This window comes from Balaenoptera musculus, chromosome 9, assembly GCF_009873245.2.
Source record: "Balaenoptera musculus isolate JJ_BM4_2016_0621 chromosome 9, mBalMus1.pri.v3, whole genome shotgun sequence".
Taxonomy (NCBI): domain Eukaryota; kingdom Metazoa; phylum Chordata; class Mammalia; order Artiodactyla; family Balaenopteridae; genus Balaenoptera; species Balaenoptera musculus.
The window spans coordinates 92,035,946-92,052,660 of NC_045793.1; the positions used below are offsets into that span (position 1 = coordinate 92,035,946).

At 45.7% G+C, this 16,715-nt stretch overlaps 1 protein-coding gene across 1 annotated transcript in view; it reads right to left on the reverse strand.

Annotated features, from left to right (window-relative positions):
• The window catches only part of LAMB1 (laminin subunit beta 1), a 74,371-nt gene extending 58,673 nt beyond the window's left edge, over nt 1-15,698 (reverse strand). Inside the window, exons 1-7 of the mRNA XM_036863336.1 lie at nt 15,595-15,698; nt 15,343-15,465; nt 14,111-14,286; nt 11,443-11,578; nt 8,261-8,334; nt 1,283-1,471; nt 1,129-1,192 (exon numbers count right to left, since the gene is read on the reverse strand). Coding sequence (XP_036719231.1) covers nt 1,129-1,192; nt 1,283-1,471; nt 8,261-8,334; nt 11,443-11,578; nt 14,111-14,286; nt 15,343-15,379 — 676 coding nt within the window. The 5' untranslated portion in view covers nt 15,380-15,465; nt 15,595-15,698. The remainder of the gene's footprint in view (nt 1-1,128; nt 1,193-1,282; nt 1,472-8,260; nt 8,335-11,442; nt 11,579-14,110; nt 14,287-15,342; nt 15,466-15,594) is intronic.
• Between the last annotated feature and the right edge of the window lie 1,017 nt (nt 15,699-16,715).

Here is a 16,715-nt window from a genome sequence, read left to right on the forward strand (position 1 = left end):
ACAGCCCCGTCACCTTATGCGTGTGAGTCCAACTCTGAGCCTCAGCGGACTCACCTGTGAAATGCAACTGCAACCCTCACCTTAATGAGCACATTGAATATGGCTGAGACCTCAAATTTTCCCCCAGGATTCTTCTCTTCTTCTTTTGACAATAAGAGCCCTAGCCAAGAGTTTGAGAGCACACACAGCCACCAGCTAGAGCATCTCACATCTCCTGCGGTGTAGCCAGGGGACTAATTTTGGCCAATGGGGTGTGAACGGATGTGACGTATGGCTTCAGGTCGCTTGCTCTTTACTTGTCCCCTCCCACAGGTTGGGACAAGGATAGGGTGGGGTTGATCCATGTCTAACCACGTGGATACAGACTGCAAGACAGAGGGAACCTGGGAACCTGGGTGACCTAATGGCTACACTTGCCAGATTTGGCAATAATAATACAAGGTGCTCAGTAAATTTAAATTTCAGATAAACAATTAATCATTGCAGTAGCAATATGTCCCAAATATCACATGGTTATACTAACCACAAATATTGCATGGAATAGGCTCGTACCAGTCACAAATATCACATGGGATACAGTTATCCTAAAAAAATGATTTGTTATTTATCTGAAAATTCATACTGAACCGGGTGTCATCCTGTATTTTATCTGGTAAGCCTGCTTGCGGCAAGTGAATGGTACTTTATCTGTAAATCTCTCTTGGTGATTTCGTAAGAGAGAAGTCAACTTTTCTGAGACACTGCATTTTTGGGGACACCTTGTTACAATGGCCTAATCTGTACCTTTATATACATAATTATATGTATGCATAATATATGATATAGATCATATATGCGATATATATATACACACACATCATATATATATGATACTGAGCAATAAATAAGGTATTATGACCAGCATAATGGTTTGGGGTCTTATGACACAAACCTTTTACTCTTATCAAAACGTGTTCCCCTTCAGTGAGGACTGATAACTGCCAATTTCAAGAGCATTGCAAAGAAAGAAGGAAATGAAGAGGGTGGAATTAGCACTTGATATTTAGATTCTGGGTAGCAGTGCTCTGGGTAAGCATTCTCCCATGATTGCTGTTCTTCATCAAAGCTTTTATTTGAAAACAAGCTTACTCTGTATCCTTGGACTGTACGGATCTTCTATTCTGAAAGCAGGATCTAAAGCACGAAAAATCACCTAAAAATAGATATAAGAGGAATTGGTATTTTTGCAATGATCAAAAACTAGATTTGTAAGTAGAATGGAAAACAAATAGAACAAACAAACCTCTCCTTCCGTTGAGGGTTCAATGTCAGAATATCGGGAATCACAAATTATATCATCGACTTTTTTCATGGGGCCAGTGGAAATGCCGGGAAACGAGCTCTCACAATCATAGGCAAAGTATCTGTATACACCCCAGGTTTTTCCAAAGTCGGACGATCGTTCTATCAGCATAGCGGCTGGACGGAATGTCTAAAGGCAAGGTGGAAGAGACTCATTGGACGTTTTTACTGGTAATCTGTATTTTAAAATCTCAGAGGAAAGTATCATTCAATTGTGTGCCACAAACCCTGACTGCATGTGGTTGGTATTTCAGACTGTGGCTGGATTTCAAATATTTCAAGCTGTTCCATGGAGCCTCTTTTCACAGGAAAGTGTCTCGCCTCTAAATTTTGCACTTTCTCCCACCCTACCAGAGACTAGTAAGCTGTTTCTCTTTAGAAGCTGATTATAAACAGGCCTTAATAGCATACAAGTTTTGGTGCATTTAGCCACCATGCCCATGACATGACTGCTTAGCTTGAGTGTTCCTTCTTTCATTCATTCGTTTAATCAGTCAGTAGATGTGTAATGACAGCTACTCGGTACCAGACAGGGGTCTAAATGTTGCAACTAATGCTGTCCAATGAGGTACAGGAATGGGCAGAAATTATTTACAAAACAATTCGTCACACACTATAATAGAGTCACATGTGGTGTGCTTTGGGAAAACAAGAGGAAGGAATTACTAACTCGAGAAGCTAGAGAATCCTGCAATTCCAGCTACACACCCCAAAGAACTGAAAACAGGGACTCAGATGGACACTTGTACATGAACAGTCAGGGCAGCATCATTCACAATCGCCAACAAGTGGAAACCACTCAAGTGGATAAACAGATACACAAAAGGTGATATATACATGCAATGGATTATTATTCAGCAATAAAAAAGAATGAAATTCTGATACTTCCTACAACATGGATGAACCTTGGAAACATTACTCTAAGTTAAATAAGCCAGACACAGAAGAATGTGTGATTCCACTTATATGAAACATATGGAATAGGCAAGTACATAGAGACAGAAAATAGATTAGAGGTTAAGAGGGGCTGGGAGGACGGAGTGATGAGGAGCTATTGCTTAATGGGTACAGGGTTTCTACTTGGGGTGATGAAAAGGTTCTGGAGATAGTGGTGTTGGTCGCACAACATTGTGAATATACCTACTGCCATCAGAACTGCACATTTAAAAATGGTTAAAAAAGCAAATTTTTGTGCTACATATATTTTAGCATGCGCACGCATACATATACACACACACACACACACACACACACACACACACACACACACACACACACACACACACACCCCTAGGGAATGCTTCAGAGAGAAGATGGCATCAAACTTATCTTAAAACGGTAACTGGGTGTTTTCTGGACAGTGGGTAGAGATGGTTACAGGTGGCAGGAGGGGTTGGTTGGGAAGGAATTTGTTGCCATGCTAAGGGGTTTACTTTATCTTTATGCAATGAAGGGGAATACTGAAACATTTAAGTGAACAGAATGAAATGCTTAGATTGCACTTCAGAAAAACAACTCTGGCAGAGTTATTGGACATGGACAAAACAAGAGACAAGGGAACCAAGTGACAGAAAAGAGATGAAGGTCTTAACTCAAGCATTACAGTGTGGATAGCGATAAAGGGATGGGATTGACTGCTCTGAAAATTTACTGGAAGTAAAATATGCTGAATTGCACTTGGTGATCAATTTGATTCCAGTGGAAAGGGAGGGAGAAGAAAGAAACAGGAACCCCTGAGCTTAGGTAGGTGGGCATGTGTGCTACTGCTAACAAAGATACAGAAGAGAAGCAAAGGCATGTAGTTTTGGTCTAGTTACGTGCAAGGTCTCAGAATCGAGACGCCCACTGGAGAACTGGAAACAGTGGTCTTGGACTCAGCTATGAGAATGGAACTTGAAACATGGATTTGGGAGGCACTGTATACATACAGTATTTGAAACCTCCAAATATTTAATTTCCCCTCAAAAAGAAAAGGACAAGATAAAAGAGAGCCAAGTCAGTGCTCCAACATCAACAAAGGGCTAGCAGAAGACAAGAGAGGGGTGCTGGGAACTTCAATCACATTATTTCATTTAACCTTCCATTACGCGCTGAACTGTGTCCTTCCCAAATTCTGATGTTCAAGACCTAATCCCTAGTACCTCAGATTATAACTGTATTTGAAGATAGGGTCTTTAAAGGGGTAATTAAAGTGAGGTCACTGGAGTGGACCCTAATCACATATGACTGGTGTCCTTCTAAGAAGAAGACATCAGGACACAGACAGGTCCAGACAGAAGACCAGGTGAAGACAGTCATCTAAAAGCCAAGGAGAGAAAGAGGCCACAGAAGAAACCAACTCTGCCGACACCTTGATCTCAAACTTTGTCCCTTGAGAATCCTAGAAGATACATTTCTGTTGTTCAATCCACCCAGTCTGTGCTACTGTGTTATGGCAGCCCTGGCAAACTAATATACCTTAACAACACATTTGTCTGACAGATGAGGAAATCGAGGCTCAGAGACATTAGTTAACTCGCCAGCTATTGGCAGAGAGATTTCAATCCAGACTGAATGAAGACCTTTCAAATCCAGGCTGAATGAAGATCTTTTTTGCCTCACTGGCTAATGGTGTAATAGAAGCCTGAAAAATGGATGTCAGAGAGGAAGGAGGAAAAAGACAAGAATTCTGGAAACGGAGGCAGGATGGAGATTTAGGCGGGTGTGGTGAACAGGGGCAACAGGAAATTAGAGATGAAGCAGAATTAGCACTAAAAATAGGCAAAAGCTTCAACAGCGATGAACAGGGTAAGTGCCTTTCGGGAAGTGGCAGTCAGATGACGATGGAGGAAGATCAAGAAAGTTAAGGCAACTCAGCAAACGGAACCTCAACAGAGGCACTCACTTCTGAATTCAAACCAGTGCCTGACTCACAGATACAGAGAACAAACTAGTGGTTACCAGTGGGGAGCGGGGGAGGGGCGATGGAGGGGCGGGGAACTGGGAGGCACAAACTACTTGGTATAAGACAGGCTCAAGGATGTATTGTGTTGTACAACACAGGGAGTACAGCCAATGTTTTCTAATAACTGTAAATGGAAAGTAACCTTTAAAAATTACATAAAAATTTAAAAATTTTTTAAAGAGAGTAAATGTTGGGGGCCAAGACGACCAATACAAGAACTTGAACAGGACCATAAAAAAAAATAAAACAAATGCTTGACAGAAATCTGGGTGACAAGTAAGGGTGAAAAGTAGTACATGCCCAGCTCTCCTTGCACCATCCTTCATAACCCTGATGGTCTTTCTCGCAGATAAAAGGAGACAAGGGTAAGGAAATGGAAAGTCACATTTCGACAGATTCCTTGACTTATACATTTACTAGTTGCTCAGGTTTTTTTTTTTTACCTTTTCAGAAATATAAGAAAATGATACTTTATTAAACCCAAGAGAGTATTAAACTAAAAATTTTAAACAAAGGGGGAAAAAACCCAATAAATGAACCAGGGCAAAGTCCCCAGGGGACCTGCCTCGTGGGTGGCAACACTTTGGAGAGAGACTAGCCTGATATCTCTGTGGCACAAGACAGCAGAGAGGAAAAGCCTTAGAGCCAGTCCTGATTGTGCTTCCTTCTCTCTCCCTTCTGGAACCTTCTGAGTCCCAAAAGGCCATTGACGAGTTATCCAATTTCCTGTGAAGTTAGGAAGCTGCTGGAAACTGGGACAACACATTTTACCTACAGAAGGGAAGCCTTTCCAGGTTCACTGCTGAGTCATTGAGCTTCTCAGGCCTCACATTGCTGCATAGCTGCCTCTGAATTTATACTAAACAAAAGAGCTGTGAGTTTGGAAGCCTTTGGCTATGAACAAAAACAGACTGTGGATATGCTAACTGGGTTTTGCTACCCTAAGAAAATCCAATCCACTTAGTAAACAGCCATGTCCACGCAAACACGAGTTAGAATAAACACACTCTCATATGATCCAGCAAAATCCCACTCCTGGGCATACACCTATACAAAACTATAATTCAAAGATACATGCACCCCTGTGTTCATAACAGCACTAGTCACAAAAGCCAAGACGTGGAAGCAACCTAAATGTCCATCAACAGATGAATGGATAAAGAAGATGTGGTAAATATATACAATGGAATACTACTCAGCCATAAAAATGAATGAAATAATGCCATTTGCGACAGCACAGAGGGACCTAGAGATTTTCATACTAAGTAAGTCAGAAACAGAAAGACAAATACCATATGCTATCACCTATTATGTGGAATCTAAAATATGGCACAAATGAACTTATCTACGAAACAGAAACAGATTCACAGACATAGAGAACAGACTTGTGACTGCCAAGGGGGAGGGGGGTGGGGAGGGAGGAATTGGGAGTTTGGGATTAGCAGATGAAAACTATTATATACAGAACGGATAAACAACAAGGTCCTACTGTATAGCACAGGGAACTATATTCAGTGTCCTGTGATAAACCATAAAGGAAAATAATATACATATATATACATTTGTTTTCATAACGGAATCACTGTGCTGTACAGAACTTAACAGAACATTGTAAACCAACTATACTTCCATAAAATAAATTTAAAAACAAAAAGGAATAAACACACTCTTCATCCTCACCCCGCTCCTGTCCTCACCACTCAATGGTGTCACCACCCTCCTAGTTCCCCAGCTTGGACATCTCAGTAATTTTTCGTTCATCCCTGCCTTCTGCTGTTCTGCTTCTAATCCTTCTCCAATTCATGGCTGAGCCTTTGATTCTAAAGGGTCCGACGGACTCCCTTAGAAAACAGGGGCTCCTCCTCTCGGCAATGACTCTCAAAGGCAACGGTAGCAGAGGGTAGCAGAGAGGGCAGCAAGGGGAGACGTGGGACTGGGCCCTCCTCTGCATTTCCTCTTGGCTCCCTTCCTGAAACACAGGTCTCATTTCCTGCTGATGGCTCCCCATTTTCTATAAAGTTCACACTCCTCAGCAAGGAAGCAAGGTCCTTCTGGCTGTAATCTTACTTCCCGTTCCTCCCTTCACTAGCCCAAGTTCAAGGCACGTCTACATAGTACGTGCTGAACAAACCCTGCCCGAGCTGTCCCACCACCAGAGCTTTGCTCTCACACTGCCAAGAAGGGTTTTTCTTCTACCTCCTCTCCCTAAAATCCTGCTCACCCTTCCTGGCCCAGGTCAAGTGCAATCCCAGTCCTCTCCTCGTAAAGCTTTCTCCTTTATCCCAGGCAAAAATGAATCTCACTCTCCTCCCTGCCGATGTACATTATCTGAACTTCTGCTATAGCAGTGAGCACATCCTACCTTGTATCCTAAGTTATTTGCAAGTACGTATTTCTCCCCTACAAGACTGGAGCTTCCGGACAGCGCAGAGCAGGAACATGCTATCTTTAAAATCTAAGGCAGTTTCTTACGATCATCCCTACCCCCAGGGCAGAGGGGTGTGCCACACAACCTATAATGCAGGCGTTATTTTTCTTCCCATTTTACCAAAGAGGAAGGAGAAGCTCTGGCCACACACGCCAGCAAGGGGCAGAATGGGGAGTCACACCCAAGTCTGTGCAACGCTGTAGATGTTGCTTTTCACACGTGAACTAGGAGCCCAAAGGATGAGTTCTGCCAACTTGTACCCATTCTTTAGGTCTCAGTTTAATCACCACCTCCTCTGTTTGTCTTTCAGCACTTCTGCGCAGAATTTCATCTGTGGCCCATTGTATTCACTTGAATGAGTATTCAACTACAGGATATGTGCCCACCCGACTTTTGGATATAAACGAACTACCCATAAAAGGTAGTTTTACCTTTTAAAAGGAAAAAACGAACAAAGTAAAAGATAGGACCATAAACATTAATAAAGACGATTCTGAGTATTTTTAGGTGTCCCATAACATGAAGGCAACATCCGAAGTTGAGTCTCAATTCTAACTGCCAGGTTGAGCACGTGGCCAATTAAGGGACGAGGCGTGCTTCAGGGAAAGTCCTCCCCATCCCTCGCAGGAGCAGGTGCCACAGTGTAAACCTGCCCCCCGCCCACCCCCACCAGCAACAGCACGTTCCCGTGGAGGAGCAAGGAGATGAAGAGCTCAGGCCTGGGGGCCAGCAGCCCAGCATCCCTCCTAGTCACGATGTGACTTCCACGCCCACCCCTGGCCCTTGGCCTCCCAGACTTAGGCAGAGGACACAAGCAAGACTTTCATGGCTACCCGCCCACACTGTAAACCTACCCCTGGCACCTTTTCCAAACCTGAGAAGGTGTAGATAAGGCCCCCAACTGAAAACGATTCAAAAGTGATTTTAATCTGAGAAGCAATAAGTAAATTATAGGTTTTGTGTGCACCAACATGTACTTTAAGCCATGTGAAGCCTGTCATTTCCAGGCAGCTGCTTAAGAAGAAACAAAGGGACTTTGTACACAGACATTCCCTAGTCCTGGAGTCATTTTACATCTCTCAAAGAAAAACGATGGGAAAAATCCACGTTGAAGAAGGCAGGCACATTTCTTAAGGAACTCAAAAACCATTCCCACATATTTTGCAAAACCTTGAAAACTAAAGATAATACACTTCCTTTTCACTTACCAAAGTCAGCATTAAAACATCAACCCAAGGGAGCAGGGACTTACTCTCCAGATGTCTTACTGTGATTTGGGAGCAAGTCAAAGCTGCCTGTCTCCATGCGGAAATAAACAGATATCTAATTAAAAGTTTACAGTCCAATCATCTTAGAACAGTGGCTCTCTCTACTTATTGCCATGAAGAGAGACTATCTGTTAAGCATAGTTCTTCATGTCCATGTTGAAAAGCTGTTCAATTATCCCAATTTATAGCAACAATAATGTTTAGGTTCCCACTGAGGCCAACTCGCAACAGCCATCCATTTTGAAAGGGGAATTTGTGAGAAAGTTAGGGATTCCTTACCTTGAAGGTCATGATGAGATGAGTGAAATGGAATTCTGCTTCCAAATCCAGTTGGATAGTTACATTTTCCACGCCTATAGATTTTTTTGAAAAGACAAAAGGAAACAGCAAGGTAAACAGGAACATCTGTGAACAATTGAGACTATTCTCTTCAAGTATCCTTAGGCTCCTCATAGAAGTTCTCTCTGCAGTCCATCTTAAGCTGAAGATAAGATAAATAATGACAAAACTCTGGCTTGATTCAGGTGATGGAGCACATCTCAGAATGATTCTTCAGTTGTTCATAAATCATTCTGGAGTTCAACGTATTGAATGTGCTCCCTGGAACAAGACATCTGGCAGAATGTCAGAATGACAGCCTTTAGTTGCTGTCAAGAAAGACATCTTTTGCTTAGGAAAAAAATGAAAAGTCTCCCCAACCCACTAAGCCAAGGGACTCTCAAAGGGGAAACAAGAGTGGGCACTTCCTGTGCACAGTAGGGGTTCAGCTTTGCTGTCTGAAGCCCAGGAACACAATCCTCTTCCAGTCGAAACACAAATATTCCTTTTTTTCTGTGCAGCAGCAAAGAAAACAAATAAGAGTCCACCACGTTTTGTGAGTTACACTACAATTTAGAAAAACCTATCCCTGATGGAGAAGCCTTTGGGTGCATTTCCACAACTGAGAAACAATGCCAAAGAGACAAAGAATGGGTCAAATAAATAAACTGGCCCAGAACAAATACTAACATCTTCCCTTTCAGGGGAAAGCCTGAACAAACAAATGAGCCTCTGCACTATGCCCTGGGGGTCAATCCACTGGAATTCCAGGGACGGAAAGCACCTCCTCCCCAATCCCTTGGGCCCTCAAGCCTGCCTGTTTAATGAAGGAGACCTTTCCACATTTCCTGTGCTCGAGAGAGCTTTTGGGGGTCCATCTTCTGAAGCAAAAGAAGTCTTAAATGCAGGAAGATAGGAATGTGTCGGGATGAATCATGTCACAGGCTGGTGTATTTTCAGGAAATCAGTAGAACTTTTGAAATAAGCTCTCCCACTGGACAAATGCCAAGTCAGTTGGGGATGGGGGTGGGGGGGAAGTGGTCACTGGAACGGATATGAGTTAGTTGGAATGTTAAAGAAAAACATTATAGCCGTGCTAACTAACCTTATCTAACTTATTAGAAAGAACCGTACTACAAACCTACTCTCCGCCTTTCTTTTTGAGCGACAAGGTTAGCTAAGCAACTATCTGCCTCTCCTTTCCCAGGCTTTTAAAAACCTGCACTATTTGTTTAAAATGAAGAGATAACGAAATAGTGTAAAGTACGAGCAAGACTAGGACCAGTTCTGTAACATAAGAACGTATCTGGCAATGGGGGCTTAAAAAGCACATTCCATTTTAGATTCCTAACCTGACAAAGCACTGCAGGTTTGTTTTTTTTTTTTTTTTTAATATGGGAAGAAAAATCCATGGAGAAAAGAAATGAGATCATTCTTCTATGGTGTACTTGATTTCTGTCGGACCTAGGAATAAAGCATCGTGAGGGGTAAGTTAAAAGTAGCTGCACATTCCAAGACTGTTTCTGGGCCTGAGCACTAATAATTTAACACGTCACGTAAAGCTCATCTTGGACAAAACATACAGAAAATAGATAAAATCACATTCATAAAGAAAGTCTTCAGTTGTGACCTATCAGACAGCAGAGAGATGAGACGGGACAGTAACAGTCTGACTTTCTAAAACTAAGTTCCATCCATCTAATCTCACCTGATCTCTTGTGACAGAGTGACAGCGCCCTCAAACCCCTCTATTTGAAAATCCCTTCTTTCTGGCATTTGGCCTCTTTTGTCCCACAAACTCAAAGTTGTAGAGACTGATTAACTCCTGATGTAACCAAGAAAAACCCTCCTCTAGAACAACAGCACGTGACGAACTATTTTACTGGCTATCAACTTGATACTGATGTTGAGGCATCCTTCTTCTAATTGTCTTTCGGTCTCACTGGGAAAACGTGGACAGTCAGAAACGTCCCACATTTGTCATAAGCTCTATGTGGTTTCAGATGTCCCAGGCTTTCTCTGCCCAGGCTTAGATTCACTTCTTTGAGAGTCCTTTCTCATAAATGTTTTGTAAAAAAAAGATCTAATGGTCAGGACCTCCCTGGTGGTGCAGTGGTTAAGAATCCACCTGCCAATGCAGGGAACACGGGTTCAATCCCTGGCTTGGGAAGATCCCACATGCCGCAGAGCAACTAAGCCCATGCGCCACAACTACTGAGCCTGCACTCTAGAGCCCTCCAGCCACAACTACTGAGCCCACATGCCGCAAGTACTGAGGCCCGCGCGCCTAGAGCCCGTGCTCCGCAAAAAGAGAAGCCACCGCAATGAGAAGCCCACGCACCACAATGAAGAGTAGCCCCCGCTCATTGCAACTAGAGAAAGCTCACGCTCACGCGCAGCGAGGTAGACCCAATGCAGCCAAAAATAAATAAATTAAAAACAAAAGATCTAATGGTAACATTGTTAATGACAAACACATTAACTCTACCTTTAGTCCTCAAATTTCAGCATTCAAGTTTGAAACAAATGCAAAACTAATTTGGGCTTAGTTGTACCACAACAGTAACATCATATTTGATGAATTTATTAAACCAAAACCCAAGAGGCAAAGAAAGGAAAAACGGTGGGATTCACACACTCACTGGAAAAGCTGACTTGGGGTCATTATCCACGTTGAGTCTGAAAAACTACATCTAGTGTGTATTCAGAGTACTATGATTAAATGTTCTCTAGATGGAAGGAAGGTGGTGGGTGTTGATTCTGCCCTTTCCTTTGGGGTTGATCAAAATGAAACATGCTGTTTTGTGGAGGAATAAGGGCCTGAGATAGTGCAGGGCCTTCCCACGCCCTCCCCAGACTGCCCCCGGCCCATGCCCACGCTCCCCAAGGCCCCCTCAGGATGAAGACTATGAAATACTCCTTTGGTCTCGCATGAAAGACTTCTTTCTTATAGGAAGTGCATACTTCAGGAAGAAGGATCAGATTTTACCAAGAGAAGTTAGTGCTTCAGGCAGTAAATCTGTCAAAGGCCAGAATTCCAGGATAGAGAAACCAATCGTAATTACAAACACCCAGGAGCCCGTAAACCCCTTCCAGGTGACCAATCACACTCCTTGGAACTTAACCCCATACCAACCACGTACCATTTTCGGATTGCCACCAGATCTTAAGACGGTTTGGAGCAAATGTCGTGACCACATTTTCAATGAGATGACTGTCAGGGTTCAGGGTTTCATGATAAGGATCTTGTGAATTGCATATGAAGCATTTTTTGTCCTCCTGAAAGGAAAGTCAGTTCTATGAGTCTAGGAAGCAATCGCGCGCACACACAAACACACACACACACACACACACGCCAAAAATCAAGCCCACAATACAAAAACCCATCCTACTTGCTTCAAGAAAAATGCACGTGCCAAAATTACTTAAATGACCTGTCATATGTCTTTCACTTTTTAACTTAACTGAGTATGAAATACTCCTGAAATTTTCCTCTTCTCTTGCAACTTCAAGGTCAAAAGTAGAAGAAGGCATTGTTTCCACAAGCTATTAATTTAATCAAAATGAAACTTCTAGGCTTAAGTCTTAATCTCAGTGAACAGCTGGAGAAGTTTACTCTTGAAGCAAACTGCAGAGGAAGTTTTAGAGAATTTTTGCTGACATAAAGCAAACTGAAAATAAAAAGAGAACAGTTCAATTGGCCTGATTTTCGAAAACCTATATAAAGCAGAAACCAAGTATTAGGCAGACGTATTTAAGAAGCTTTGGGAACTACACATAAAGATTTCTTAGCTTCTTCTCCTCTGCTCCAGCAGTGAATTCACAGTGGCAGCGAGCAGGCTAGCCTACAAACTGCTCAGAATATTCAGGAAGGACACCAGACTCTCATGTTGAGAGCACTGAAAACTGGGACCAATTCAAAGAACACCAAATTGGACCCGAACTGAAAATATACTTTAGGTTTTAGAGCAGCTTTGAACTTCTCTCTTGTCATTTTCCTTTTCCCTAAAATGGGGGTCACAGCCAAAAGAGCCCTCTTTGCACTCCATCACAGTGAATAACAGCATCACTTAAAGTTCCCTTTTCCACATAAGGCTTTGCTCTCTAAGATTTTCTGAAATGCATATTATTCTTAGGTCTGAAAGTGACACTGAGATGGAAATCTATAGAGACCCACACACATCTTACAAACAACATTTAAGCAAGGGTGATATTCTTATAAGGACAGTATCAACTGACTGTACTTTTTATGTCTGTATTTATTTAGCTAGCTATTACTTATCACCTTCCTCCCAAAAGGATTTAGAGACTGGCAAGATGTACCAACTAGAAAATAGAAGCCAGAAGTCAGGAATACAATGGGACCCTGGACAAAATACTTACGCTTCCTGCCTCAATTTTTCACCTGTTCAACGTCTGAGAGAAGTACACACCCAGTGCCTTTCTTTAGGCTCTAATATCTGTGAAGAGTGCTCCACAATTTCATGGCTAATCACATAAACCAGAGAGTCTGGCTCTACTTGCTTTTAAGGCAAATAGTCCAATTCTCATTCTGGTCAAAGCTGGTTTCAGGATCTGGTGATTTATTTACAGAATGTCCTGGCCTCGGAGGTAAATGTTAGCATAATATTTTAGGTAAAATTTACATGCTAATATTAGAAAAGGTAACATCAACTGCCTTCAGTAACTTGTAGCCAAGGAAACTAATACTGGAGAACAATTACCAGAACTTAAAAAAAGTTTAATTACAGCCTCCCTTCTAATCAGGAGGAAGCAGTCTAGACATCTCCGTATAAACCTGGAAGCAAGTAAGTGGAATCCACTTTACCACATTCCTTTGGTTTAATTTATCAGGTCTCCAGAATGGGCTCTCCTTCTGCTTTGTAAACGTGACTCCATTTGAAGGCATCTGTGTGCAAACCACACGGTATTCTGTCCCACTCCTGAAGGGCAGATCTGAAGGTGGGTGCAGTGACCAAGTTTAGAGCAAGTGGCTTGGCACTTGCCCTGCGCAGGAGACTAAGCCCTATGCTGGCTTTAGAGGCCAGAGATACCTGCCTCCCTTTTCAAAATCAAGGAAAGGGATTCTGATTCCGGGTCGTTTATGCTTTGTGTCTTCTTTTAAAATTAGTTTTATTAAAAACGTGACCTTTGAAAGCTAAGATCTGGGTCTACTTTTAGAAACAGATAACACTCAGAAATTTCATTTTGGTCCTCCTCTATCGGGTACCATGGCAACCAGGGCATTTTGAAAAAGCAAGCATCTGATCCTGCTATCTAATGGAAGTAGATGGGAACAGCACCAAATGAGGAGAGAAAAACATTGGAGTGTTTTTCTCCATGACTGGAGTGACCTTGCAAGGTGTCTATCAGTGCTGGAATACTCTTTATCCAAGTTAAAGATTTGGGAAAAACCCAAGATCACCACTCAGTACATAAAAAAGAAGAGGTTAAACCACCTTTTATATACATTTCCAAACAGGAAAGGATTAAAAAACAAACCAACAAACAAAAAAAGAGACACGGGTCTTTTAGAGGTCAGGGCTTGGGGGCAGGGGCCGCCAGACCTGTCTGCAGCCCTGCCTTTCCACACTGACCGTGGCAGCGGCAGGAAATGTTTGGCGGATGCAACTGTGCAAACTGTGAGCCACCACAGTGCAAAAGGGTGAGCTACCAGCCTAATCCCGGGACTCCCTGGCTGCGGCGCTTCCTATCTGGATCGCTGGCAGGATGCAGAGTCCCCTGGGCCTCCCCCTTCGGTCTGGACTAGAGGAGGCGCGCGCAGAGCCTGGAGCCATCTCACCCCCTCACCTGGAGGTGGCTGACGATACAGTAAGGCTCGGGTTTGTACAGCCCGCAGGTCGAGGTCACCGAGAGCTTGTGTGCTCGGCCGATGAGAAGGTCGCCGGTGGCCGGGTAGCAGCTGCCCTCCGCGCAGCCGTAGCTGAACTCGGGTTCTTGGGCACTCACTTCAGTTCCGCACAGGGCTGTGGAAGGGTCAGGCGACAGGGGAGGGCACAAGCAGGGAGCGGGCCCCAGCAAAGGGAATAAGCAGGGGCGGGCGGGGAGAGGGGAGATTCAGAAAAAAAGCAGGATACACAGAAAAGAGACACAATGGAGAGAAGAGCGAGGCCGGGAAGGCAGGACGTGGAGAGGAGGATTCAGACAGAAACAGAGACGCCAAGTTTGTCCAGCAGCCGAGAGCATCACTTCCCAAGAAACCCACCGACACTCGCGCCCACCCTAATCTGCCCGGGAAGCAGCTCCGGGCACTTCGACACGCCTGGACCTGGGCGCAGGGAGGCAGGTGGCCAAACGCCGCACACCCGTACTCGCGCACGTGTGTGTCTGTGAACCCGCGTGCACGCGGCAGCCTGCGTATCCTCGGCGTGACAGCGCGAGTGTGTGCGCGGAAATCTGCGAGCGTGCGGGCGCGTGAGTGTGTGTGCATGCACGCTCCGAGGACGCGGGCGCTTCGCCGGGGGACGGGGGATGGTGGGGCTCGCGGGGGACGCCACTTTCCCGAGCGAGGGGCCGGTGGACAGTCCCTGCGGCTTTGGATTGGCTTCAACAATTCGTCATTCCAGGGACGCTCCCGGTCCAGCTGTTTCTGGCGCCATCCGGGGGCAAACCGCGATGGTTAATTAAAGCCACATGGCCCCAATCTGTTCCCAGGACGAAGCCTGCGTTCAGCTCGGGGCACTTTCCCGGAAAATGGGCTCCCGGCGAGCCCTCCACCCCACGAAGCCTGACCCCAGCGACGGAGAGACCCACCGAGAAAGGGCCGGAGATGCAAAGCCCAGAGAGGCAGCCGCGGGAGCACCCGGAGCTCTGGCACAGTCCCCCGCGATGCAGTCGCCTGCGGTCCTCGCACGCCGTCCCCGGCTACCACCCAGGGCGCTGGCGTTTAATCCCAGCGCAGAATTTCCACCGGGTCCCTCTCCCGATCCCCCAGGCTCCCCCGAAGCTGGGACCAACGGCTTGGTTTATTCTTTCCCCGCGTCCAAGCCCACGCCCTTCCCCCACCGTTTCCTCGGAATTACCTAAGAAACTGAACGCGAACATCTGGAGCCGACCCATGGCCAGTCCCTGCAGCCGAGAGGACACGGCAGAGGAGGGGAGGACACGGCCGCCGAGCCGCCGGCTCTTTTCCGCCGTCTTCCTTTCTGAAGAAGGGGAGAGAAAAAAAAGGCAAATATTCAGGGAGAGGAGAGGGGCCCTCGCATTTCCTGCCGCTCCCACGGAAGCGGGGGGGTGGGGAGGGAAAAATCGCGCCGCCACTTTGTTCTCCTCACCCGGCGGGGCGAGCGCTCTCCCGGCTCCTGGCAGCCCCGGAGCCCAAAGAAGGGAATTAGAAAGTTTCGCCCTGGGAGGAACCGAGGGTGGCGCCTCTGCTCATGCGCACACGCGGAGCCGGGGCGGAGGGGGCGGGCGGCGGGCGGCCCCGACTTGGCGGGGAGTGGGTGAGGGCCAGGTCCAACCCTCCCCCGGCGCCTCTTTTGTTTTAAGGCGCATCTGTGGGCGCGGTGGGGCTGTGGCTCTTAACGTTCCCAGCACAGAGCTGCGGGGCGGCCGCCGGGTGCGCGTCCCGAGCGGTGCGCAGGGCGGGGGCGGGAGGTGTTCAGATCGATGGGTGAGGAGGCGGGTCGGGACCTACGGGGCGTTCGTGCATTTACATTTGTAAGGAGTGAGTCACGAAGAGGTGCCCAAGGCTATAAACTCTCGGCACCCAGCGCCCCGGGAGGGCCGGTTAAACCCTTTAGAAAGAGGGTCGACCTGGCAGGTTTGCTCCTGAGAAAGCAGAGAAGCCCCCTGTATTGCTGAGCCCGGGCTGGGCGCCACCTCTGATGTCTTCATTCGAAGGAAAGTGCTCTTCGCTCCGCTGCCTTTGCGCACCAACTCAGGACCTGCCTGGAGTCCCTGCTACCCAGGTGGCCACAGCATTGAATTACCCATCTAATTCTGTTTTCTTTTAAATCTACTTTTTACCTAAATCCAGACGTATGGCTCGAATTCAGGTAATTTCTCGAACGCCGCTCTTGGTAGTGACGCTTTTTTCCCATCTTACCGTGAAAAGGTCGACTCAGCCACGAAGCTGGAGGTCTCTCATGAGACGCACTTGTCCACAATCTCCACAAAGCACAACCTCGCAAATTCCAGAGAGGAATTCCATGGTGTACAAATGGTGAGGTGGGCGAGCAAGCCTCTAATGTCGGGTCTCCAGCAGCATTGCGTGTGACCTGTCTGGTTAAATAAGGGGTAAATACACGCTCACCCATCTCGTAGGGGTTGGAGAGGGAAGAGAGGCTGGTGGTGTGATTCTGCCACCCCTCCTGTGCATTAACCCAATTCTGCTGCCTTAGCAATGGCTGGAATCAGACCTTGAGCTGTCTTTAGTCCTCCCGGCAAAAGTGCT